The sequence below is a fragment of the Lethenteron reissneri genome, chromosome 57, assembly GCF_015708825.2.
Source record: "Lethenteron reissneri isolate LAM-NWPU_2019-01 chromosome 57, ASM1570882v1, whole genome shotgun sequence".
In the NCBI taxonomy this organism is placed as follows: domain Eukaryota; kingdom Metazoa; phylum Chordata; class Hyperoartia; order Petromyzontiformes; family Petromyzontidae; genus Lethenteron; species Lethenteron reissneri.
This window is the reverse complement of record NC_083835.1, coordinates 2026046-2053598: the sequence shown is the minus strand read 5'-3', so window position 1 is coordinate 2053598 and position 27553 is coordinate 2026046. Positions and strand designations below refer to the sequence as shown.

Genomic DNA, 27553 nt, shown 5'->3' with positions numbered 1-27553 from the left:
GGAACCTCCCGCGCTCGATTTCCTGTCCATGTTGCACCGCGGGCGCGTTGTGCCGTGACCCTCTCACCCCCCGTGTGCTGCGGCGTTTTCGAGCGATCCACGACTGAGACGTCCGCCCACCAGGGAGAGGGGGGAGGGGGGCAGGTAAGAGGAGGAAGAAGAGGACGAAGAGTGGGACAAGTGAGGAGCCGCATGCCAGGGCGGCGTTCTCTTTGTGTGCCAGTGTCGTCTTCGTCGTGGTTCGGGCAGCGAGGGAGGGAGGGAGGCAGGGAGTCAGTCTCGTGTCCCGTCCTGCGTGGTCCTCATTCATCGGCGGCGATTGGCCCCCAAGGCGAAGCGAGAGAGAGAAGCGAGTTCCGAAACAACCACCTCCCCCCCACTTCCATTCCTCCTGTCTAGAGGTGAGTGACTGACTAGCGGTGAGGAGTGCCATGACAATGAGACGTGTTTGACAAGAAGTTGATTCTAGTACGCGAGTGTTTCACAAGAGGGAGTGATTGACAACATGAGCATAGTGACAAGAGGGAGTGTTTTGACAGCTTAAGAGTGTCTGACAGGTGAGTGAGACGAAGGGAAAGTGACACGAGTGTTTGACACGAGTGTTTGACACGAGTGTTTGACACGAGTGTTTGACACGCGTGTTTGACACGAGTGTTTGACACGAGTGTTTGACACGAGTGTTTGACACGAGTGTTTGACACGAGTGTTTGACAGGACACGAGTGTTTTGCAGGAGCGTGTTATCGAATCGGCGTGGCCGTCAGGAGAGTGTTTTATAGGAGAGTGTTTCAGAGGAGGATATGCAGTATCAGGAGGACAAAACAGTGTTTGACAGCACGAGTGTTTGACGGTGCAGTACTCTTTGGCAGGCGGAGAGTGTTTCAGAGGGGGTGAGTGTTTTACAGCATAAGAGTGTGTGGCAGGACCAATACACCCCCCGTATAGCCCATTAAGGTTATACGGGGGCTGTATTAGTATGGCAGGAGATGGGTTTTTGAGAGGAGGAGGGAGAGTGTTTATGGAAAGTGTCTGGAGTGTTTGACAGGAGAGTTCCGTTTGACAGGACCGAGGATTTGACAAAGAGGATAGTGTTACAGAAGAAGCGACAGTCTTGACAGAAGAGAAGAATAGTACCAAGGGAGAGAGCCTTTGGAGGTGAGTATGACAGAAGAGTCACACACTGAGAATGTTTAATTCAATATAGCAGCGAGTGCCATTGTAAGCCTTGTTATAAATAGCATTTCAAAATTCTACTGTGATGAATAATGTTGTTTTGGATCGCCTACAAGATTTCCATTGCACACAGCACTGGTTGTTATACAATGTCCCCGCTTTTTGCTCTGTGCAAATCCCTTGAAACCCTCCCCTTCCCATGTAAAAAGTTCCTGCCGCTTTGGCCGGGTTCCCATTTGAAGGAGAGCTCGCTGCAGCTCACAGCGGTCCTTGCACCGCCACCGACTGAACCGACCGTCGTGCAGGAGACCTGGACGGGAGGAGATGGCGCTGAACGTGGCTGGTGTGGTGGCCGTCCTCGTCTTCTACATCATCATCCTGGTCACGGGCGTCTGGGCCGCTCGCCGGTCCAGAGCCACCGAGAGGGGTTGCCAGGCCGGGCAGAGCGAGATGGCCATGGTGGGAGACCGCAAGATGAGCGTCATCGTCGGTGTCTTCACCGCCACCGGTACGCTACCTCAAGACGGCCCCACCGGGAGGACGGGGGCCATCCGGGTAGGGTTGCCACCTTGTACTGGTTTTCTCAGGATTCGCCTCCGATTTCGTGTTGCTGTTCTGGGAAACCTGTAAACCTTCCCTGGACATCATGGGACCTGCTTTGCCAGTACCAAAATATACTAATAGGGTTTTTCCCCTTTTTTTCCTGGCAACAAAACTGATACCTTTTGCAAGGAATCATGCTTACATTAACCACAATACTTGCAGTCAAATGCAAACAAAAAACAATACTCTGATCATTTATGCATTGTCCTTGAAACCGATTGGTCCACACCAGAGACAGCTTTCTTTAGAGCCTGGTCTCATATGGTGTTCGACCAGATGACGCCAAAAGGCGCACAGTTCAAAGACAACGCACTATCAGAGTAATGAGAGCTTGGGGTGAGCAGCTACATCATGGGACCGCCTTTGCCAGTACCAAAATGTACTAATAGTAAGCATGATTCCTTGCAAAAGGTGTCAGTTTTGTTGCCAGGAAAAAAAGGGGAAAAACCCTATTAGTATACTTCCCTGGACAGTGAACGTCTCGGGTCTCGTCAGTTGCGTAATATTCCACCACTCAAAGAACGGGGTTTCTGTATGGGATAGAGTGTTGCTAGATTGCACCCGTGGGATTTCTGGTTCCCTTACACATTTAAACGCCACGGTGGTGAGATGTTAACGACCTCGCCTGGTATACAGGAGGTCGTGGGTTGGATCCCAAACCTGATGCCGGTATATTTGGAGTTGCGTGTTCTCCCCGTGGTCGCATGGATTTCTCTCCGACTCCTCCAGTTTGTCCCTCCACATTTAGAATAAAAATGCATTTGGAGTATTTGGCTGCTATTCATTTCCACATCATAAGCTTACTTCGTCGAACGATCATTTGTGGCCAGGTCACTTCTGAAACAGTGCTATATAGCTCAGTCGGCCTTACCTGGTAAAATTAAAAGTTTAGTTTAGAAAACATCTTCATATAAAGAGGACCACAGAACTTGAGCAATTGTTTGTAGCGCCGACTCACCGCCTGGTTCCTCAGTGATTGTGAGAGATGCAATTTGAATGAAGGACAGCTATAGCTCTTCCCAAATATGAACTAGCCTCAATCCTGTCATTGTATAGTCAAATCTGTTATCTGGGGGAATAAATGTATAGCCCCCCCCACCCCTTCAGATGGGGGAAATTCCCTGCCATCAAATTGAACCCTGCTTATGACAACGCACTGACTCGTTGTTCCTCTATTGTGAGATATTCTTCCCACGATGTGTCCGGGTTATCTTGTACATCAGACGTGACAACTCTAGATCAGGGCGGCAGGCCAGGGTACACAGCTGTGTGTGAGGGAGAGATGTTAACTACCTCACCTGGTATATAGGAGATCGTGGGTTTGATCCCAACCCTGACGATGCCTGCTGTATATTTGGAGTTTGTATGTTCTCCCCGTGGTCATGTGGATTTTTATCCGGGTCCTCCGGTTTCCCCTCCACGTTTAGAATCGACGTGCGTTTAGAGTATTTGGCTGCTATAATTTTCTACAGTGATAAGCCACTTCAGTGGGCTATCATTTGTGATTGCCAGGTCGCTTCTGAAAAAAGAGCTACAAAGTTCAGTGGAAGTTTACCTGGTCAAAAAAAAAAGTTTTAATTGTAGTTTTAGTTTATAAACACAGAGCACCCTTACAATGTGTCGATCAAATTGCGGTGAATATTCTCTCGGGGTGCGTTCCCTCCTTTGGCTTCCAGTCCATCATTAGTCTCGACCACTGACCATCATCCCTGACTATAACGTGTCCTGCCCTAGCGCAATAAATGAAACGTACCTTAAAGTACAGCAGCCTAGCTTAAAAGAAAACCTAATGCGGCCTTCCCTGTGTGTGTGCGTGCGTGCAGCGACGTGGGTGGGAGGCTCGTACATTAACGGCACGGCGGAGGTGGTGTACACGCCTGGACTTGGACTGGCCTGGAACCAGTTCCCCCTGGGCTGCTCCCTCAGCCTCTTCTTCGGTAAGGGGTGGAATGGCGGGGGGGAGCAGCGGTGTTTTGCAACAGCGAGCTCCGCATTGAGGCACTCATTGCGTGGCGAACGGGGCCTATCAGACAAAGACGGCGGTCACCGCATCGCGTGGCGCTTTCAGATGCACTCCTGTGGCCGTCTGGAACGCTCTTCCTTCCGATATTAGGAAGCCGCGAGAGCTATGCACTTTTAAATCATCATCTAGATTGAAAACTCGTTTCTTTAGAACTGCTTTTTGTGTTTTGTTGTCCTTCTCCCGTACCTCCGATTAGCACGGTTGGCTATGTATGGTGCGAAAGAAGTTCTACATACATACAGAGCAACTTGTGACGATGTAGCAGTGTCGTAGGTTTTATACCAGCATCAGTGTCGGCCTCTTGTCAGAATCCGAAGAATATTTTCTTTATTTAATGTGTTCTCCCTTGCATCTGAATGTCCTTATTAAGTTCAGTTTGTACACATTACAAATTGAATAATGAATGAACGCGATCGGCTGGTGCAGTGGGACCGACGACACAATCCGTAGCAGCAGCTCTTATGAGAGATTGAGAGTTGCGATCCCACTCCCGACAGACATAAGATCCGTTTTTTTTCTTTTAACATTCAGGATCGTACTACAATTGTAGCCTGGCGGACTTGCCACAATTCTTAACAGAACTTTCTGTGTTCTATCCCCCGGGTAACTGATATGTATCCCTGGCTATTGTAGCACGTGGATTGGTGGCGAGCGATGGCTTTTTTTACTTTGGGCAGTCATTGGTCGTCGGGGCTGAGAGACAGTCAATTCAATGCGCTTGACCTGGTTTAACCACGTGCGGCTGAAACGTGGATTCAAACCCAGATTCTCTGCGGCGGTGCTCATTGGTCATTTGAGAAGGGTGACGCTTGCTATGTGTTAATGGTTCTCCCTTATCCAGTGTGTCATTGAAAGCCAGTGGCTAGGTGCCACTACTGTAATGTACACACAACTGAACTGTGCAAAGTATAGGGCCTATAAGAAAACAAGGGCGTTTCTCCAGTTCAATCATTAACCATGAGGTGTATGAATTTGCGGTCACTAAGTGCTTAATCGTGTTTCAACAACGGACCTACCAATGCGTTATAGAATGGAAAAATAAAGAAACGTCCTACGTTCGTCACGTAACCAACCACTGCCCATCATTGTACGTACCAAGGCCGTGATTATAATATATATTAGGGGGGGACCCCCAATATTCAAATATGCTTAAAATGCCCCCCCCCCCCCAATATATTGCTATAAAATAGATTTCTGTTTATATGATTGTGGTTATGGTTGTACTTTATTAATCCAGAATCTCTGCCATTACATACAATGAAACAAGAAAAGGTAAAAAAGAAAAAACAGAGCAATGTAATACAATACACTATTATACATTATTGTAACAAAAAATTATAAAAAGTCCATCCTATGTGTTAGTGAACTTTTTAATATTTTAGGCAGGAATTGGTAGGAAATTAATTTTCAAATTTAGATTTTTTTTCTGGGGGGGGGGGGGGGACCCCAGACCCCCTGGAAGATTTGGTCCCCCCCAATGTTGACTCCATGGCTATGGGCTTGGTACATACACTCGCAGAGGAGGTTCGGACACTGTACACCAAATGCCTCCTGACGTAATCGAATAGTTTACCAGATTCAACACGCAGTTTACATTGTTTTGTCAGTTGCTTTTCAAAACGGTGTACAAAGAAAGAAGTGAAAAAGAGCATTTCTGGGTGTGTGGTTAGTCCTGATCATATTCCGATGGATTGTGGTGATATTTTTAGTCGCGATTCGATTCCAGAATCGATCCTGTTTTTATGCCCTTGCAGTTACTGCATAATTCTACAGAGGCTGCAGGGTTTACATAAACAAATTACGCACGACGTATATTAATTGTAAATCATCGACTCCCTTGGTTGGGTGGGGGTAAAATGGTTCTATCGGCATCATGCCATGAGACAGAATACACTGTGTAACAAAAAAAAATTCCTGGGTAAGAAGTGTTATTTTCTAATAGCTTATGCCTCAAAAGTACAGAAAATGGCTATTATTCCCCACAAACTTTGCTTTTGTTAGCAGGACAGTGATATTTTGAAATGTACCTATTTTCAATGAGAAAACGTGGTGTGCATTTGTGTCTTTCGTTCACAGAAAGTCCTGGTCACAAAAGCAAAGTTTGTGGGTGAATAATATCCATTTTCTATACTTTTTAGGCATGCGCAATAAAAAAATAACACTTAGTACCCAGGAACAAAAATTGTGGTACATAGTGTTATCCATTCTGAACTCACAGACAAGTGTGTGTATCTCTCTCTGTTTTAGAGAATGGCTCAAAGAAGGGTGATATCATCTTCAGATAACCTTCAAAGTAAATTTTCATGTAATCCACACAACTCGAGGGAACATTTTTCTAAAAGCCTTGCCACAGATATTTGTCACTTGGCAGGGCATATATACTGTACGCATATTCTCTGGGCTGTAATTCGAACAACATTTGATCTGATGGATGTCATTTACACATTCCTGCGGAGGGAACTGTAGGAACGTTGGATTGCTCGGTCAATGGCCAGGGTCAACGGCGGCGTGGTGTATTCCTCAAATATGCCCGACTGTGAGGGCGGGCACAAGCCGGCGTGAGTAGGTTAAACGTTGAGTTTTATAAGGGCACCACGGGGTGACCAGTCCCTCCCCACCCAGCCCCACCCTCCCCACCCCCTACCCAGCCCCACCCCTCCCACCCCCCACCCAGCCCCACCCTCCCTACCCAGCCCCTCCCCACCCAGCCCCTCCCCACCCTCCCAACCCAGCCCCTCCACACCCAGCCCCTCCCTCCCCACCCAGCCCCTCCCTGCAGGACGGACGGACACAATAATCCCCTGTGGGCTGGTGTAACCAGGAGGTTCCTACCAGTATCATTTATGTGAAGTAAAATGCTGCCTAGACCATTAACTCGCTGTACTTGACATCCCCGTTCAATCACGGGTGGCTGATGCCTAGGTTCAACGTACACGTTTTCAGCACTGCCCCCCCCACCCCCCCGGTCACCTACAGAAAAGAATCAGTTCTGAAACGTCACAAATGCTTTGGCAGATGAATCGACGCTCGCCCAACAATCATCGATCATTTTAACGCGTCGTTGTTGCGTGCCTTCTCAGTGGCCCGCGGTGGCTCGCAGTGGCTCGCAGTGCCGATAACGAGCTGAAGAGAAACGTGATGGTGATCGTGTGGGTGGCTCGAATCTCGTCCTTAAGAGGCGATTGTCCCACGGGTCACCTCGGCCTTAGCTTTTCCGCTTACACAATACAACTGTAAATCCTCTGCTGATAAAGTTTAACTTTGGCCTATGTACCTTAAGCTGTAGAACTCCAAATCGAAGCTGTGATTACCCTGAGCCTAAAGCTGCTGTGTGTGTGTGTGAGCATGTGCGTGTAGATGTGTTCAATTTCCAGCCTTGCAAAAATTGGGGGGGGGGGGGCTATCATACGCCCCCTCCCTACCTCCCTCCACTTGATTTAAAGCTTTCGTGACTGCAGGGATTCATCTTCTTGGTTCTTTCAGTAAAGTCACGTAGAAGGGAAATAATAAAATAATAAGAATTAAACATAATAAAATTATTCTCACGACGTTTCGGCCACAACGCAAGCAGCCGTCCTCAGGTGAAGAACAGGTCTGTCGGAAAGACAGCGTCTGAATGCTGTCTTTCGCTGTCTTTCCGACAGACCTGTTCTTCACCTGAGGACGGCTGCTTGCGTTGTGGCCGAAACGTCGTGAGAATTATTTTATTTATTTGTATTATTTATTATTTCCCTTCTGCGTGACTTTACCGAAAGAACCAAGAAGATGAATCACTGCAGTCACAAAAGCTTTAAATCGAAATTTATCCTGCATACCAGGCGAGGCAGTTAACATCTCCTAGCCACCGTGGCGCCCCTGGTCGTGCAAAAGCCGCAGGCAATAACATCTCTAACTCCGTTTCTCTTGGATCTCGGTGTAATTCCAAGATATTCCCCCTTGGACGTTGCTCTGCCGAGCACATTATAAACACACTGTAGGAATTCTAGATTTGAAGTTTTCGTGACTGCATCAAGTGAAGGGAGCTTTGTCTCTTAGAGCTCTCTTCACTTGATGCAGCAATTTTGCTGTGACGGTTCCTCCTGAAGACGGAAGCTCGTGTTGCCTCCGAAACGTCGTGATTTAATTTATTTTCCATTTTTTACCTATTGTGACTTTACCGAAAAAACTGTAGGAGCACATACACACACTGTAGCAACACATTATAAACACACTGTCGGAGTGGGGTTGTAGGGTTCGGTTAAGACTGGATGACATCATACTTGGCAATCTTAGTAAAAAAAATATGTTGTGAGAACCACTTATAACATGTCCAAACATGGACATTTCTCCCACGTAATTGACAGGCATGCCAGCCTGATGTCACGCATATGTGAATGAAAATTGGCATCCAAAGAGGATGCCATCATTTATGCTCCATTTCCTCTAAGACTCAATGCACTTTCCTTGCTGTTCATTTCGATCTAACACAAGTTATCGTTCTTGCGTTGTCTAGGTCACCCATGCAAAATTATTTGCCAATTGGCTGTTCTTCGGCTTAAATGTGTCTTTTAATCCTGGAACACTTGTAAATCTACATACGTGCACGACATTCTTTTGTCATTCCACTGCTGGATGAGGGACCTGTACTCACTCGTCTTGCGGGAGTTTATTTGACCATACTTCACCACGTCGGTCAAGGACACTAACAAGCCCCTCACGGTCTTCCCCGCTACGTGGGTGAAACACAAGGAATGTCGAATACGGTCACGGAACTGCCAAGTCATAACAGCAACATTGGGAATAACCCTTAAATGCTGACGAAGAGGCCTACTGAAGCTCGCTCTTTATCGCGCGTGTTTGCTCAGGAAAGCCGTGCTGTCTTACCTACTTTTGTTTGGAGGGTCCTGCTAAGTTTTCGCTAGCAGTGGGGAGGGGGGGGGGTGCGTGGATGATCCATTGCCGTTTTGCCATTTAAGTAGCATTCTGTAAGTGATTTATCAGCATTGGTATGTTTTGGCCAGACATCAGTTTTACAATGTACGTGGTAATTAAAAAAAAAAGTGGATTAAAGAGTACTGGCAAACCCTGTCTCGAGACCACGTGTGGGCAGGGGGGTTGGGGGGCCTTTTCTGAATTAAGCAACAATGATTAATTTATTTGGAAAATAGTTTGACGATTGATGAGTGTGCTGGTTAATGAGTGTGTAGACGTTCTGAAGAGGGGCTGGTGGTGGGGGGAGGGAGACACTGGGCAGAAAGCCCAGAAAAATGTGGGGCAAAGGGCCTTGCAATCAATGGACCGAGAAAATGTTGGCCACTGACATCGTGGGTGGGGCGGGTGCCGAGTTAACAAGAATCACAGGGGCAGTCGGTACAGTAAAAAAAAATGTGGACTCCACCTGTTCCATCGGCGTGGGATAGAGTGTTTCCCCCTCACCCTCGTGGGTTTCCTCCCGCATTTAAGCACTCCTTAATCGCCCGGTAATGCCTTAGTATATAGAGCAGCGCAGAGCTTTGGCAATTGTTGGCACCAGGCTCGCTGCTTGGCTGTTGCCTTTCCTTTCTCGTCTGTGGCTCCTCCTCAATCCGTATTCCTCTCGAGTTTTTGAGAGTGAGCAAAGATTGTGCTGCACGTTACAAGTTGAAATGATTTTAAATAAAAATAGACGATACATTATATGCCTTCACCGCGAATCTACGTTGATAAACGGTAAATATGTTGTTTTTTGCGTCAATTTATGTCTTGCATTATCTGTGTTTTTGTTTTTCAGTGCCACACCTCTCCGCATTATTACCCTAGATAATTGAGCGTCGTCCGTTTTCATTTTAAGAACTTGCGTGAAGAAATTAGAGGCTTGACTTGCGTGCAAGGGGTTTGCAGACAATTAAAAGCGTTGATGGGCTGACATTTGCCGACGGGGTGGAAGCTCTTAGAGGAGGTTATGACAAAGTTACGTATCATGGATTTAAAAACATATTTATAAACATAACAGGTGGCCACGCGGCTGAGGGTTCAGGACACTGAGCTCGATTACAGCTCTTGGCTGATTGTGTTTATTTTTTTTGTTTGGCGACGAATATCTAGACTGGGTCGTGGGCCTCCCCTCGGTCGACTCAGCCTTAAATGAGTACCTGCTGGAGTGCGTAAACATCACCAGTGGGGAGACAAAGGCAGCCAGGCATGGTGCTGACCATGCATCCCCTCGTGCGCCGTCAATCTCAAGATTTGTAGCACCCCATATTCAGCAAAAAGCTGAGGCAGTAGCGCTGACAGCGCTGTTTTTAGTCCGGTCTTAACCACACTGATTGTCACGGCTGACTGTACTTCAGATGGCAGACAGTTCCAGACCATGGGGCTGTAAATGAAACGCTCCGTTCTGCCGAGTGGATTTTACACACAGCAGAAAGCTGTAGGTCCATAGCAGACGCGCGTAGGTTTCGTGACGGGACATACGGGTGGATAGCATTGCTCAGGTTGACCTTCATAGGTGCTCACTAACAGCACTCGCCCCAACAGTGTTCCCATTTCCCAAAATACTATCTCTTCCCTCCCCTGGACTCTCCACTCGGCCCTTGCCATCGAAAAATGACTATTTTTGTTACCCTTTTTTAAACCGCGTGGAAAGTGCCTTGAGCTAAGGCGCTCTGCAAATACGAAATAATAAACGAGGTTTAAAAGCTACACGGTGGGACCTTTCGTCTTTGTGTCGCACGCTCAGGTGCCCTGTTCTTCGCCAAGCCCATGCGCATGGGCCGCTACGTCACGATGCTCGACCCCTTCCAGATACGCTACGGCAAGTGGCTGGGGTCGCTCTTCTACATCCCGACGGCCTTTGGGGACCTCTTCTGGGCCACCGCCGTCCTCACCGCCCTTGGTAAACGCCCGCGCCGTGTCGCACCAGTGGACGTATTCGTGCTATTTTTGCCCACCGGGACACCCGAGGTGAGCCATGCCGGGACTGTGCCGAGCCAATCGGGTGCGGCTCAAAGAGCCACCAGGTTTTTTTTTTCTTCCCCTTCCCACTGCGCAACCCGAGCAGAGACTTTGTATGAGGTAGCAGGACATTGCCCCCCATGAGACTGCTGGAGGTCGCACAGGGCTTACGCGTATCGTCACCGCACACTCTGCCACGTTGTTCACACGTGGTATAGCGTGGGGTGATGGTTACACGTGGGCGGCAGCTGCCCCCAGGAGTCTTGTGCGTGCAACTGTTCGTGTGCCAATGTGAGAAGGTGACACGGCCCAGCGGTAGTTGCGTTTGCCCCTCTTGTTTGCGGAGGTTCGCGGTTCGAGGCCGCGGCTGCCTTCGTTAATACTGATGGGGTGTATTGACCCGAAATGTACGCGGCGTCGCAGTGGACTTTCCAGATCTCGTGATGTTATCCAAAAGAGGTCGGGCCACGCGGCGATGGCGTCTTGGTCCAATTGTGCCAAATGGGATAAAAATGACCCCGCAAGTCACTTAATGGAAAGAGACAAAGGGCTATTGTTGCCCCCTACTGCAAAAAAAACCCAACAGGATCCAACTGAAAATACAGTAGTTTTAAGACGCAGTGCGGCTTTCCTGGATAAATAAATGTAATAAGAAGAATAATAAAGATTTAATTGAAACACATTCTTAGATAAACATTTGTATGAGAGCCCCATGGTGTATATGGTGAATGGTGCGGTCTCTGTCTTTCACTCGTTCTTGCTGTCCGCTTTCTCTCTCCTTTGAAGAAGGGCCATTTCCTGAAACGTCGCCTATCACAGGATATAATAGTTCCTTTTTTAGGGCAGTGGTATTCATAAATGGGTTGGGATTGTTGTTGTTTGTGTTGTTTTGTGATTAATACTTCCGGTAATTCGGTTTCCTGAGCATTAGAAAAGAACATCCACATGTCATGTGAGAACACTTATTGAACAGCCAAAGATAATTACATTTATGTACCATCCACAACACAGGTTTTTTTGGGTTGGATCGCGTAAATATATAAATGTGTCGTTAAACCCGCCACCACCCGACACAGCCAACTAGTTAGGGTTGTCACGTAAACAAAACGTGCCAATTCGTCACTAGTACAGCACCACCGGTGTGTTGGAGAGCCAAGCCACAACATTTACAATCTGAGTACCGTGTGATGTTTCGCCAGTAATTACAACCAGCTTCATCAGGCGGTAGCCAGATTTGTGGAGAAACCCTCCTGTTTCGGTCCTTAAATAGAGGGGTAGATGTTGATGTATTTACCATGATTGCTTTTGGTAAATTATTATTTTATTGCTGACAATGTTTATTAACGTATTACCTAAGTTATATTGCATTGTGTAATGTTTAGCGTGCTGCACTCTGACCCCGGTGACCTGTGTTTAATCATCGGGCCACAGTTAACGTCAGCGGCTAGCGATAACTGAACTGATCCTCGGAACCCCCCCCCCCCTTGCCCCCACCCACACTGATCAGCGTGGGGAAGTACGGTCAAACGACCCCCATGGCAACATGACATGGGAAGGCTGTCATGGTCCCAATTAGCCTTTTTTAAAATGACTCGCAAATAACTAATTTGTCAAAGCTATGTAACAACACCGCCCCCGACTTCAAAAACTACTTAAGACTATAATCATTTGGGAAACATAGCGTCTTCCTTCTTAATAGCCTTTGTCAAAAGAGTATTGTCAAACAAGTCCCTTGACCGACACGGCAGTGGACTGACAAAGCAATTTTAAATGAATCGTTTTATTTTCTTAAACTTGCTCGACAGCATATCATCGTTTTTCTCTGGCGGAGCCAGAAACGCCTTCCGACTTCTCCGCATATCCCAAAGGTGGCAGCGGCACTTGGTAAATGGCCGTGTCAGTCAGGCAGCGTGACATCGACACTCTGTGCGATGCGGACGTGTGTTATGGATTTTATAGATGCACTGATAGGCAGGCTTACGGCAGGCTTGTGTGGAGTGAATTACAGTCGAAGAACGTTAATAGGTCATCTTTATTTGAGAGTTACTGGAAACTGATATATCGTGATAATATCCATCGCGTGAAGATTAATATCGTATCACGGAAATTGATGTCTCGGCGACCCGAGTGAAAACGCTTCCGAGGCCTACATTGCAGGCTCAACCATCAGCGTCATACTGGACATCGACAGGTCCATCGCGGTCATCGTGTCAGCCTTCATCACCATCATCTACACGCTCCTGGGCGGTCTCTACTCTGTCGCCTACACGGACATCATCCAGCTTGTCTTCATGGTCGTGGGCCTGGTAGGTCACAGGTCTCAGCCAATCGCTGTTTTTGTTCACTCTCAATGTGATTATCCCTTCCAACTAAATTGAAACCTTCAATACATTACCTCTGCCAGCCGGCCTTTCGTATATATATATATGTTGAACTTTTTTGCACTGTACGTAGCCAACCATGCTAATTGGAGGTGCGGGGGAAGGACAACAAACTAAACACAGAAATCTGTTCTAAAGAAATGAGTTTTCAATTTAGATGATTTAAAAGTGCAATAAACACTTTTATGCACTTTTAAACAATTCATAACATGCGCATATTTCTCTAATCGAACGCAATGTTCGATCAAAAACTCGGAGGCGCAGAGCCAGAGTTCGGAGTCCCTCGTACAATGACCTGAACAGGTGAGAGCCTAAATGTGGGAGCCTGAACGGGTGAGAGCCTGAATGGGCGAGATCTTGAATGGGTGAGAGCCTGAAAGGGTGAGATCTTGAACGGGTGAGAGCCTGAAGCAGTTGAGAGCCTGAAAAGATGGCAGGCTGAATGGGTGATAGCCTGAACGGGTGTGAACCTGAACGGATGGGAACCTGAATGGATGGGAACCTGGACGGGTGAAAACCTGAACGGGCGACTGCCTGAATCAGCTGAGAGCCTGAAAATGCGAGTGCCTGAACGGGTGAGAGCCTGAACAAGTGAGAGCTTCAACAGGTGATCGCCTGATCAGGTGGGAGCCTGAGCCTTGAGCTTCTGCTTGAAGGCTGCTGTTCATTTCACCACAGGGAACTCGGGGTTGAGTTGCATTTCACGTGGATGGGAAACCCATAAATTAAACAGTCAAGAGGATATCTCTAATCTAAATAGCTTAAATGAATTAAAATTGTTCTGAATGTTAACAAGCTTAGTAAGGAATGTCTTTATACAATGGGTTTGGATTTTAATGAGCACTGCAGATTAACATTCCGCACAGAGCTCGTTAAATTTACAGCCCCCTGTGGTTGAAAGTGTACTAAATGTACTTTAAAAATGACAAATTATGGCCTTGTTTCTGTTTATTCGACTACTCTGTTGTTTTATGTTTAGATTTTTGTTATGTTTGCATGGAGTGTAATGTCATAATATTTCCAGGCCTTTGTTAGTCCACTGCTGAATGCATGCCGCTTATCGCCGTGTCGTTGTCGGGGTCGATTGACCATACTTCACCACACCGGTCAATATGGGTCGGTGAAGGGTGTGTCCAGAACCATTTTGGATATCGCTTTCCCCTGATGTTACCGTTAGCCGGGGAATTAACTCGGGTAGCCGGGCACATAATAGCACTGCGCGCTAACTGCTTGCGCCATTGTTCCACCCTTAAGTTTTTACAGTGATAAAATACATGAATTAACTTGACCGATGAATACGATGAATGCAACAAACACGTGCACAGTGCAGGTGAGGGTTAATGTCAGCAATTGAACCTTATGGCGGCACCCCGGGGTACCACAGCACCCCGGGTCTCGCATAATGTCCGTGATGCAGTCATTTTTAGTCTGTTGATGGTCGGCGATGCGGCAATCGACTCATCTCGACGAGCTGTACACGATGCACTGTTCTAAGTAGAATTTTTCGATAACGGATTTTGTTATTCCGATGTTTGTCGTTTCGACATCGCGGCGTGGCACTGATTTCGGATTGATTGGTACCCCAGTCGCGGAGTTAAGTTACACCCCTGAACAAAATAGTGTCCCAGAAATAAAATATTTAACTGCCTCGGCCAGTTTGTATTATTTGGTATCCCGGGGTACCGCCATGAGGATCAATTGCTCCGCAGTGCTCCTCCGTAGCTTAGGAGAGGGGAGATGAATGGGGGTCAAGAGTGGTGCCGCTCACACCAAACACTCGTGAGCCGAGTGGGCCCCAATCGGTGCTCGCTCATAGAACCTGCCTCCAGTAGCCTCTACAACTCTTAAGGGGATCTTTGTCCCATGTGACACGTGACAATCTCGTTGCTTTCGACATCACAAACTATTTAAAAAAAAAAAAGACTAAACTTTTTTTTATTTTACGATGTAAGTCCCATTGAGCGACGTAGCTCTATTTCAGAAGCGACCTGGCAACACATGATAGCTCAAGGAAGTGGCTCATCACGTGGACATTTATCGCAGCCATATTCTCTAAACCTTGAGATGATAACTAAAATGATGATGGTGATGATCATCGAGTGTAGTTCCGTGTCGCCTGTCTGAAGTCTTGCCTTCCCCTCCGGCAGGTGGTGTGCGTGCCGTTTGCCATGATGAACCCGGCGGTGAAGAACATTGGCACCACGCTGACGGAAACCGTCTACCAGGAGCCCTGGCGGGGCCGCCTGGAGACCAGGGACATCACGCGCTGGATCGACAACATGCTCTACATGGTGAGGAGCGCTCTTCAGCGGGAGCCCGCGTGCGTTGCCGACGCCACCCGGGAGGAGTCGCGTGTTGACCGAATAACCTTCTGACGACCTCGGACAACTCGCTCAGATTTCACCACCTCGTTACTCACAAAGTGCTTGCCGCAAATGAACCACAATACAGTAAAACCTTGGATTGCGAGCATAATTCGTTCCGGAAACGTGTTTCTAATCCAAAGCACTCGTATATCAAAGCACTCGTATATCAGTTGTGATCACGTGACGCGCGGCAGACAAAGCGTACGTACTACTCGTATTGCAAGACCTTGCTCGTTTATCAAATTAATATTTGTTTAAAAAATTTGCTCGTCTTGCAAAACACTCGCAGACCAAGTTACTCGCAATCCAAGGTTTTACTGTACCTCGCTGATCTCGTCAAGGAGCGATAAACCATCATCGCGCGAAGTCCGGTCACCCTCGCAGCAGCGGCTTTTTGGCTGGCCATCCAACAAAAACTGACACTGCATCGCGCGCTGCGGCCGTCTGGAACGCTCTTCCTTCCCGATATTAGGAAGTCACTGGAGATATGCACTTTAACATCATCTAGATAAAAACTCATTTATTGAAAACTGCTTTTTGTGTTTAATTTGTTATTCTTTGCCCGAATCTCTTATTAGCACGAAAGAAGTTTAACACGCATACGTACAGAACAACTCGTGACAATGTAGCAGTGTCTTAGGTTTCGGACCGGCATCAGTATCGGACTCTTGTTAGAATCCGAAGAATATTCTCTTTAATTTATTCTCCCATGCATCTGAATGTCCTTATTAAGTTCAGTTTGTACGCATTGCAAATTTACGGTGCTAAAGAAGTTCAACAAAGTATACATCGTAATAGGTTTTTACCCTTTTATCTGGCAACAAAACTGACACCTTTATACAAGGGATCATGTTTGCATTAACCACAACACTTGCAGGTCAAAATGCAAGCAAAAAGACAACTCTGATAATGTATGCACTGTCCTTGAAATTGATTGGTCCACACCAGAGATGGCTTTCCTTAGAGCCAAGTCTCATACGGTGTTCGACCAGATGACGCCAAAAGGCGCCTTTTTTGAGACAACAGTCCACTTTAGTTGAGGAGACCGGTGGGTTTGTGCTTCCTGCAGACGCTGGGCAACATCCCGTGGCAGGGCTACTTCCAGAGGGTGCTCGCCGCAGAGTCGGGCACGCACGCCCAGGTCATCTCCTTCATGTCGGCGTTCAACACCCTCTTGCTCGCCATCCCCTCCGTCCTCATCGGCGCGGTGGCCGTGAGCACCGGTGATCAACCCTTTCCCGTTCCGATGGCGTACGCGTACGTCGCTAGATTGAAATAACTTCATCGGTACCGAGGCTCCCACAAGGCCATACGGCAGGGCGCGTGGCACAGTTTTGTGCCAGCTATCATAGCGTGCGGTCGTGTCGCTGCGGTTCTCTGCTGTGAGGACAGTGTCATTAAAAACAACTGCGCTATGCCTCCATAAACAAATTTAACGTTGAGCCGCTTGCGCGTTCCGAGATTCAGCGGCGAATGGGAGCCACCCTCAACTTACAGTCGTCTCGGAACGGGAGAGGGTGAAGGAGCATAAACCATCACGCGAACTCCGGTCATCCTTGCAGCGGCTTTTGGCTTGCGCTCGAACACAGACGGTTACCGCATCGCGCGCTTTCAGATGCGCTTCTGCGGCCGTCCTGAACGCTCTTCCTTCCGATATTAGGAAGCCACTGGAGCGATGAACTATTAAATCGTCCAGATTGAAAACGAATTTCTTTAGAACAGTTTTTTGTGTTTAGTCTGTTGTCCTTCCCCCGGCACCTCCGATTAGCACGGTTGGCTACGTACGGTGCGGAATAATTTAAACATACGTCCATACATTAGTTTGCATTTTCAGCCCTTTGTCAATCCATTGCTGCATTCATCAAATAACATCGTAGTTGCACATTGAGCTAGGAGCCATATCTAATGCATAGGATCCTCGCCTATGAACATCTGGCAGTTCACCAGCATTGGCTCGAGCAAGCCTCACTGCTGATGAGGCAATGAGTGTTGAAACCAATCGCAAGTTTGGTTGTGTTGAAATAACGCCGCTGAACTAATGCCCTCCCAGAATGCCGTGTGGCTGCTGTGGTGTTGAGGGACATACGTGCGATGGAAGCGTCATTTCTGCTTATTTTGTTAGCAATAAAATCAAATCGTATATACAATTGGTATTACGTAAGCCTAAGCCTAAATCATGAAGAAAGTCACCGCCTCCCAAATGATTGCAGTCTTCAGTAGTTTCACAGTAGCGGGCGATGTTGTGGCTTTGGCGAATTTGTTAGTCATTTTAAAATTTGGCAAATTTGGGCCTTGTCAGCCTCCCCGTGCCATTGTGCCATGGGATTGTTTGACCATACTGCCCCAATCTTGATTTGAAGCTTTCGTGACTGCAGGAATCCATACTCTTTGGTTCTTTCGGTAAAGTCACGTAGGTAGAAATAAATTAAAATAAAATAAAACAAATCACGATGCTTCGATCGCAACACAAGCGGTCGTCATCAGGCAAAGGAGTCGGCCTCTAAAGGCAAACCGTTTATAAAGGTTTGGGGATGGGTGTAGTCCAAGTGTATCAACAGCTGTTGATACACTTGACTATACTGCCCCACTCTGGTGAGTCGGTGTGGGTTGCGGTATTTTCGGTTTCTCCTGCAACGCGGTCGTTTTTTGCCAATTTCTATTTGCTCGATTCCTGCACTTCATTTTATTCTGAGACTTTCATCTTGGTCTCTCAAGTTCTCACCTCGTTAAACAAAATCAATTTGAAACTTGAACATGATGACGATGCTCGCCTTCCTGCATAAACGGCTGTGACCGATCCCACGTGCCGCCTGTCGCACGCAGACTGGAACATGACGACCTACGGCCTCCCCTCGCCGCACGAGCGGGGCGAGGAGGGCATGATCTTGCCCATCGTGCTGCAGCACATTTGCCCAAACTACATCGCCATCATTGGCATCGGGGCGCTGGCCGCCGCGGTGATGTCGTCCGCGGACTCGGCGCTCCTGTCGGCTGGCTCGCTGTTCACGCGCAACGTCTACACGCAGATCATCCGCCCCCAGGTGCTGCGGTTAACCAAAGTATCGCCTTCATTCCTGTTTTATTCGGGTCTTGCTGTCAGCGTCGTGAGTTGAAGTGTCCGGGGTCCGGTCGGATTTCCCGCACCTCCGATCAGCGTTGTTGGCTACGTACGGTGCAGAAGAAGTTCAACATGCATGTCTCGTAGAGAAGTGCGTATCAGAGTTCCGTTATCTTTGTTTTGTCCCATGCCATCCCTTGCTCGCTAACCACCGGTCACCGCCTTAACGTGGGAAGTCACCCTAATGAACCTCAAAGAGTCTCTATGTTTATCTTAAGTCGTCACAACTGTCCCAAGACAATTTACCAAGTGTGACACATCCTGAACCGGTACAGGATCTTTAATCATTTAATTACTGTTACGTTATTGGGACAGCGCCCTCCCGCCCCTCCAACTCCTCTAAAACTCATTTTTGGAAATAAGGGATGCGTCTAATCGCGTACGTTTCCACAGCCAGTTCCAGGATTTCACGGACTTCATTCAAAAGCTTTAAGTCAAGATTGGACTTTATTCAAGTTCGCGATTTCCACGATCATCGTGACCGCTCTGCCAATCCCACAGCCTTACTCATCGTCACTCGCTCTTCCGCCGCGGCTCGGACTAGAACTCGGCGTCACCGTATTTCTGAGCGCAGCGCCGCAACCGCAAACAGCAGCTCCCTGACGCGCGCCCTAACGCCGGAACGAATGTCGTTCATCCCTCGCCAGGCTTCGGACCGGGAGTCCATGTGGGTGCTGAGGTCAACGGTGCTCATCACCGGATCCGTGGCCACGGTCCTGGCCCTGCAGACGCAGTCGACCTACAGCCTCTGGCTGTGGTGCGGAGAGCTCACCTACATCGTCCTCTTCCCGCAGCTGTGCCTCGTGCTCTTCCTCAGCGCGTCCAACGGCTACGGGCTCATCGTCGCGTTCTTCTCGGGCCTCCTCTTCAGGCTGACGGGCGGCGAGCCGCTGCTCAGCTTGCCGGCGCTCATCCGCTACCCCGGCTACCACGAGGTGGACGGCCTGGTCCACCAGGCCCTTCCCATGAAGACCATTGCCATGTTGATCTCGCTGACGGTGAACGTCGCCGTGTCCTTCTTGACGAGGCACCTGTTCGTGTCCGGAACGCTGCCCGGCTGCTGGGATTTTTTGAAAGAGTTCACCGGCCCCCCGGCGCAGCCGCGGCCCACCGAGGTTTTCGTGCCCGACGGTGACAAAGAGCAGTTGGAAATGACGTTGGTGGCCGATGAGAAAGGGCAGCTCGGCGGTGAAGCGGATATCAGGCAGACGTGCGCGGGATGACGGCGCTTGGGAAAGCGGCAAGGAATTTTGTAAATAATGTGACGTGCACGATGACCAAATTTTTACACATCTATTTATACTGATCTTTCCTGGGCACCTTACTTTGCGTGGTGTCTGTGTGCTGGTGAGACGTGGGGCCGCACTGGGGCGCAGTGAATTTTACCCAGTAGCAATAATTGACATTTCCACATTCTACATTTCTCTCTCTCTTGTGGCAAGGACTGTACTCTATTCAAGTAATCATTTGAGCAAAACTGGGGCACCGCACACTCAGATTTCGCCGATCAGAATTACTCTGTGCCATAACCGTTGGGCCAAGAGCCCAAAAACCCCCGAGCTCGGCATGTTTGGGGCGAGACGTGTTTGAGTCGTTCGTTTTCCACGGGTGATTAAAGTGGCACGGTTATTGTCTTCAGGAGGACTTTGTTTACCTTCCTTATGCGGAGAAACCAGTGCTCACATACGAGAGAGGCCTTGGAGATTCATGTTTGTCAGCAGTGTGAGAGGCAAAGGTGCACGCCCCGCGATTGCTTACACACGCCACTAGAGGGAGCGTTGAGAGAGCCTCTACAGCAGAGGTCGCAACCGGGTACCCGATACCCGGCTACCCGTACCCGGCCGGGTACGGGTACCCATTTGCGACCCTGGTGCGGCCGGGTACGGGTAAGGAATCAAAACCCGTTTGCGACCTTTGCTCTACAGCGGGTATTTTAGCCTACTCTTCCATCAGTTGAACACGTAGCAGGCTTTCGCAACCAATATTATTCATGAGAAAGGTTTTTTGGGTTAGATCGCGTTATTTATAAATGTGTTGCAACCCTCCACCACCCGACACGGCCAATCAATTAAAAACGTGTCACGTTGACAATAGACAAATAGTTCAATACTTTAGCCCACCGGTGTGTTGAAGAGTGGATTCACAACATTTACAATCTGAGTAGTACGACGTTTTGCATGAAATTACATCCAGCATATTCGGGCGATTTGCCAGGATAGTGAAGCCATCCACGTTCTTCCGGCCTTAAATAGTGCAGGATGACGTCATCATTGTTGAACCCCATCAGGATTCGAGATCAGAGGCGGGGGTCTATGCAATTATGTAATAGATCAGTAATCAGCCACTTAGCATGTGACTCACCTGTAAGGAGTTGCAATATGTGTTGTGTAATACTTAATAATACGCTGCGCTGAGTCTGTCGCTATCACAGCGGTTGAAATTATTTGAATTCTTCTGAATTTCAATTGATTCTCTAACTAGTCTTGGCCAGTAATAATTCGTTCTGCATAACACTTCAACGTGATCAAAATCAATTGAATGTCCTTGTTGGCAAGCATGCTCTGCCACTGTTGACAGCTGTGATTGAGATAATTTAATGTTCCTTTGGTGTTCTTTTAGTCTTATGCTAATGTTAAGTCCCGTCTGTCAAATATAACACTTGCCGCATAAGCAATTGATCCGATATACACCTTCTGTTGATCACTTTGGTAATTCATCTTTAGTACAAGACACTAGTTTTTGAATTTCGTGTACCGTACCAAATCTCACTTTAATGTTTTGCTTTTACAAAGCACGGGCTAATTTGTCAGTAACTCCCGAGATATATGGTATTTTAATTGTTTTGATAATATGATCACTTTCAGCAGTATTGTTCGATCTTGATTTGGCATTCAGTGCTCTGTTAATTTGAGCATTATTGTAGCCGTCCAGTCTTAGTGCTTCTTTAACTTGTTTAATATCTTTCCATAAACTTTCACCATCTGACACTGCCTTTGCCCAATGTATGGCTTTGTTTTGCACATTGAGATGATTTATAAATTAATTAAGTCTATCTTTGAAACAAGAGCACTAGCCTCAAGTACATTAAAACTATATTTTTGGTTTAGATATCTCGATGACACTTGGGTTGTCTGGCCACATGGTAAAGATACACTTAATGCATTTTTAAATAATCTCAATGTGCAAAACCCAGCCGATCAGTTCACCATGGAAATGGAGGTGACCAACATACTCCCCTTCCTGGATATTTTGCTTGGACGCGGTCAAAATGTCAAAATAACACACAACGTTTACCGAAAGGGAATGCACACGGATGCCTATCTGAATGCAGATTCGCATCATCACCCAGCACAGAAATCTTCTCTCATCAAGACGCTCATCGTAAATGTAAATTGTAAATGTTGTGAATCCACTCTTCAACACACCGGTGGGCTAAAGTAGTGAACTATTTGTCTTGGAGAGTGCAGTTGTCAACTGAACGGTAAGTGCAATCGCTGCTCGAACGAGTTTACCAGTGGCTGGCACGCCGGCTTATTCACTTCCGTTTACAATCATCCGTACGATTTTATCGAGTCCAAAACTTCGTATAATATGCAGTTTAAAATGGGGAAGTATTATCGAGGTTGTTTATTTCATTTAGCTTTTTTTCTGTAGTGGGGCCAGGGCCCACGATCCCCTAGTAACAGCGTTCACTTTTTTTCTTAAATCTTCTTTTGTTCTTGTGCGTTTCAGTTGCGTTATCGGCGCCAAGTCACGAGACGTAGACATTTCTGTTTTATACAGCTAAGGCCGAGTTGCTCGGTGATGGGAGGATGCTACTTGAAGAGGACATGACAGAACTACTTCTGAATCACGTCTGGGGGGGGAACACATTTTCTATGCCTTTGCATCGAGTGCCCATTGCTTGTTAATCAAAGCGATGTTCTTCGCTATCGCAGCTAGAATCTAGCGATCTTAAGTCAAAACCACCACTTTATTATCTCGTTTGTGGAGTTGTCGGTGACCAATGCTGAAACGTCACATCACTACACTTGAGAGCCCGGTTATAATCACGGGTGGCCAAGACCTGGGATTTGAACCCCCACTTACTTTATCCAACGTAAACCGAGTCGCCGTGGGGTCATGACGAACCAGCTCGGTTCGGCTTCGGGCACACCAGATTTGTTTTTCCACTACAGAACCTGAGCCGTGCCGTTGATGTCGCACGCGAGGCATATGCAGACAGCCCCCATGTTGTGGAAGGACCCGACTTATGGAAATCCGACCTCACGTAAATGCTCCTGTAAATGTTGTAAAAAAAAAATTAATATGCGGATTTTGTGTGTGTTAGTTATGTAAGTGCATGTCGTGCAGTGCGGTGAGGTTGTGGATGAATACCACGGAGCGAGGTGTAAGGCAGGCTTGGATCAAGGTTCAGTAAATGGAATTTTTTGTTGCGTTACGTAATGCTTTTCCTTTTGTAGCATTACGTAGTTGTTTGTTTTCTATGCTTAGAACTATATTTTCCCCATGTGTCTATTGCTTGTTTTCTTCATTTTAAGTTTATTTCATGAGTTATTCACTGTATATACTTTATTTAACACAATTACCCTTCAATTTCTCATTGTCTCAGCCAACAGCGATCAGTCAGAGAAGTCTAGGCCTAGCCTAATGCACAGTAAACAAACATTCGGAAGTGACCGCTTTCTATTAACAATTCATATAAAAATGTTTTGTGGTATTCATAAACAACTAGATACCGTATATGTTCCATTAGTTTAATTGCGGGTAGTGTTAGGGTAGATATTCGTTGAAATGAAAGAATCACAGGAAGTGCAGAGCGTATGTACAGCGATACAATATAGGTAGTGATAGAAAACGGACGATAGCGTGATGCGTTACTGAAAGAAAACAAACTATAAATCGGCTAGGGGAGGCACAACTACTTCCGGCCATGATATTTTATCGTTGATTTTGGGGGGAATTGTTCAGTTTCCGACGTACGGAAAATTCGGGTTACGGATCGTTCTCGGGAACCTAACCCTTCCATAACCCGGGGACTGCCTGTATAGAGACGCACGTCAATGACGCGGTGAGACACCGTGCCCAAGCGGTGTGCTGGCTCACCGCACACACAATGTACTTTGCAGGGGCGCCACAGTGGCGAGATGTTATCGCCTTCCCCCGCTATGCAGGTGGACGTGGGTTCAAACCCAACCATGGCGCCTGTATATTTGGAGTTTGCGTGTCTCTCTCCCCTTGGTCACGTGGATTTTTCTTCGGTTTTCCCTCCACATTTAGAATCAACATCACGCGTTTAGGGTGTTTGGCCGCTATACATTTCCATGTGATAAGCCACTTCGCTGAGCTATCATTTGTGGCCAGGTCGTTTCTGAAAAAGAGCTAAAGCTCAGTGGGCCTTACCTGGTAAAATACAAAGTTTGTTTCGTTTGATGACCATTATCCTCGCCTCTGGCTTTGTTTGGTCCCGAGCCTGCTTCAGATGTCTTGTAAGGCCAGCGTATATCCCAGTTTGGTTCCAGCTCACCATGGCAAATAGCCAGTGGAAAAAACCACCCGTACCGTGGGGGCCTGGCGCTGGCCTCAGCTTCGGTGTGCCAGTGGACAGACGGGTGTTGGCAATGCCCTAATTCCTGGGCCACCCGGTCAGCTGGTTCAAAGCGAAATTGTAATGAAAACACGCCTGGCAAACTCTGCTATTCACTAAAAATACAGCAAAAACTAACCGTGCGTGCCAGTTGCGGCAGGTGCCAATGTTTCATCGAGACCGAGGTTCTAATTTCGGGGTATAACCAGAATGATGCAACGTTTTTTTTGCCAACAAGTGCCATTGAAAGGAGTACTGAAACCCAAGATTCTTGAAGTGATTACACCACATCCACAATCGGCCAAGGGTGCCTGTCAGCTGCACACTTTGTTGGAACTTCATGACAGCAATCTGACAATTCCAGTCAAACATTACAAGTTCATTTGTTGAGCAATTGTAACCCGCTGTTATATAAACAACACTTCAAAACCTGTTGAGATTTTGGACGGTGCTCCCCCCCCTCCACCACCACCGCACCCCCTTGGCATGCCAACTATTATACTGCACAATAAGTTATACGGTGACACCGCTCTGTTTGCAGTGATGCACAAAGAATAATTCAAACAACTCACTCATTCGCCAAGCCTTGAAAGGAAAACTGTATACTGTAGGCGACGTTTCGGGGAAATGTCCCTTGTACTGTGAAGCAGGTTACTCTGGAAGCACGTGCCTTGAAACAGTGGAGCGTTCCTCTCAACACACATTGGTGTATTCGCCTTTCAAGCTCATCATCATCAGCCATTGTCTATCTACTGCCGGACGAAGGTTTTCGTCGCATGATCACACGATACGTACAGAAGAGAGAACTCTTCTTGTCCACGGTCCTGTTCCCAGTGGCTTCTATTATCCACGGGAGCTCTCCGGTAAAACGAAACAAAAGATGCCTGTTATCCGCCACCCTATTGAACCTTTTTACCCGAGGTTAAGTGGAGCAGATTCGTTCTAAATTGACAACTAATTTCTTGAGAACTGCTTCTTGTGTCGAGTTTGTTGTCCTTCCACCGTACCTCCGATCAGCACGGTTGACTACGTACGGTGCGAAAGAAGTTCAACAGATGTATCCTCCACTTTCCTTGATCCCCCACATTCCTGGTAGGTTCCCCTGTACACGGTGTGGAAGTAACTTAGGGGGCGCCGCGGTGGCTAGTAGATGTTAAATACCTCGCCTGGTTATGCAGGAAGTCGTGGGTTCGGTCCTGACCCTGACGCCTGTATATACATGGAGTTTGCACGCTCTGCCCGTGGTCACGTGGCTTTATCTCTGGGTCCTGTACACATTCAGAAACACGCGTTTAGAGTATTTGGCTGCTCTACGTTTCCGTGTGATAAGCCACTTCGTTGAGCTATTATTTGTGGGCAGGTCGCTATATAGCTCAGTGGGCCTTACCTGGTAAAATAAAACATTTTAGTTTAATGTAGAAAAAGCAGTGTGAGTGTTGCTCATGTTCATCGTATAGGAGGAACTCTAATTATTGCAGCTGACCACAATACGCAACACAATTGCATGCGGTCGACTGCACCAGCCACCCACGCTGCATGCCACGGCCTGTGAATGATAATCGTGGCGTGTTGTGATTACATGGGAACGCAGATTTTGTCCCGAGTGATGGGCTTGTAATGAGAGGGGCACACAGGGTGTGACGAAATCCACTGACCTACCCAGGCCATACCCAACGCCGCTGTGGAATCCACGCATGTGATGCCCACTAATTGACGGAATATAGCGACGCAATCCCAATGACCAAATTAGCCAGAATGTTCCATGGCAGATCTCGGCACATCCTGGACGCTCAGCAGGCGTCTGGCGTTATGTGGTGGGCAGCATGGGGCGGTGCAGCGACATCTGTTGTTGTCCGCTGTGTACTCGACTCGTGTGTGGGTTTTCCCCCATCTCCTTTGTAATTTGCTTTGTTGAATTCGCATAAATGTGAACATTTCGGGTCCCTCATATCCGAGGAACTTCGGGTTTCAATTCGAACCTACGGTTAGAATGAGTAAGATCTAAACTACTATAAGATGCGAATCGGTGTTTTTTTTTCAAAATCAACGTATTAACATGTTACAAAAGAGTCCCCTAGCGCTATACATTCATAGGAGAAGAGTGTTAAGCAAACGTGTCAACCCCTTATCAGTGCCATACCTTACTACAGACAAATTCAGACCTTATTGGTCACCCTGTGCCCCTAATACATCTCAACGTTCATCCTACAAAGTCCCATCACAAGGGAGAGACACAAACAGAGACAAAAACAATGATCTCTGCTTGTCTTCGTCCTTCCTCTGCTTGCGTGAATTGACCTTTACAAACTAAACCGAGTGTCTCTTCGTCCTTTCTCTGCTTGCGTGAATTGACCTTTACAAACTAAACCGAGTGTCTCTCTACCACGTTTCACGGCAACGCTCATCGCTGTCAAGACGAGTTCAGAGTCGCGTGGGAAAATTTGGGTGAAGTGTTTCTGTGTTGTAAATCGATCCACGGTGGCCTTATACAGACGTCATAAACGCGTGTCGCAAATCAAAACTGTCGTAATGTTTCCGAAATTTTAAAATCGGCATTTTTTAAACTGACTTTTAAAACATACATTAAAATTAACACTTACTTGAAGTGATGTTTCACAAATGTTATACGCACAAAAATGTACTTAAATAAAAAACAAATCCGGACAGACAACAGTAAGATACTCACATTTGTTCTGTTTTCGTATAAAATGATGAATGATGATGATAAGACGAGATGGAACAGCATATCGTGTACATATCATTTGGCGAATCGTGAAGTGTCCATTCCTACACATACAATTCTACTACGCGCGTGTCACCCGAGTAAAACATGGCAAGTTGGGCAAACGTTGACCAGACTTTGGCATGTTTACTGGGATCAGTATAACAATCAATTTAATCGTTGAAGCTATGCATCGATTACAATCCCTACTGATTGGGGTCGTGGGGTTCAGTTAACCAGTGCTGATAGCTACATTTGGCATCGCAATCAGGACAAATTGAGAACCGCTGTTAAATTGCGTTGAATAAATGTATTTTATTTGTTACACGTGCGATGGTGGCGGTGATGATGATGATGATCCCGTTCAGCAAGTTGCCCAACTGTTTGTCACGGGATAATTCGCGATGCTGCGTGAGCACAGCAGCAAGGACAAGACAAAAAAGCAACAACAACAAAAATCACGATTTAAAGCTTTCGTGACTGCAGGGATTCATCTTCCTGGTTCTTTCGGTAAAGTCACGTAGAAGGAAATAATAAAATAATAAAAATAAAACATTAAAAAAGTATATATAATGTTAAAAATGTTTTCTTTTATTATTTCCCTTCTACGTGACTTTACCGAAAGAACCAAGAAGAAAAAAACAAAAACCACATCAAGGAATATTACAC

General features: G+C 47.1%; 1 protein-coding gene across 4 annotated transcripts; it reads left to right on the top strand.

Moving 5' to 3' along the window:
• Positions 1-20: 20 nt before the first annotated feature.
• LOC133357348 (high affinity choline transporter 1-like) lies at positions 21-26833 on the top strand. 4 transcript variants are annotated; one of them, XM_061575256.1, is made up of 10 exons: positions 21-401; positions 1045-1154; positions 1382-1680; positions 3599-3712; positions 10496-10651; positions 12868-13016; positions 15239-15382; positions 16527-16680; positions 18281-18498; positions 19370-26833. In XM_061575256.1, exons 3-10 carry the CDS (start codon positions 1497-1499, stop codon positions 19796-19798), a joined length of 1548 nt encoding a protein of 515 aa, XP_061431240.1. In that variant the 5' UTR covers positions 21-401; positions 1045-1154; positions 1382-1496; the 3' UTR covers positions 19799-26833. The 4 variants fall into 4 exon arrangements, with proteins under 4 accessions (XP_061431240.1, XP_061431242.1, XP_061431239.1 ...); XM_061575255.1 differs by having other exon boundaries at positions 22-401; positions 1063-1154; positions 19223-26833; XM_061575254.1 differs by having other exon boundaries at positions 22-401; positions 19223-26833.
• Positions 26834-27553: the final 720 nt, after the last annotated feature.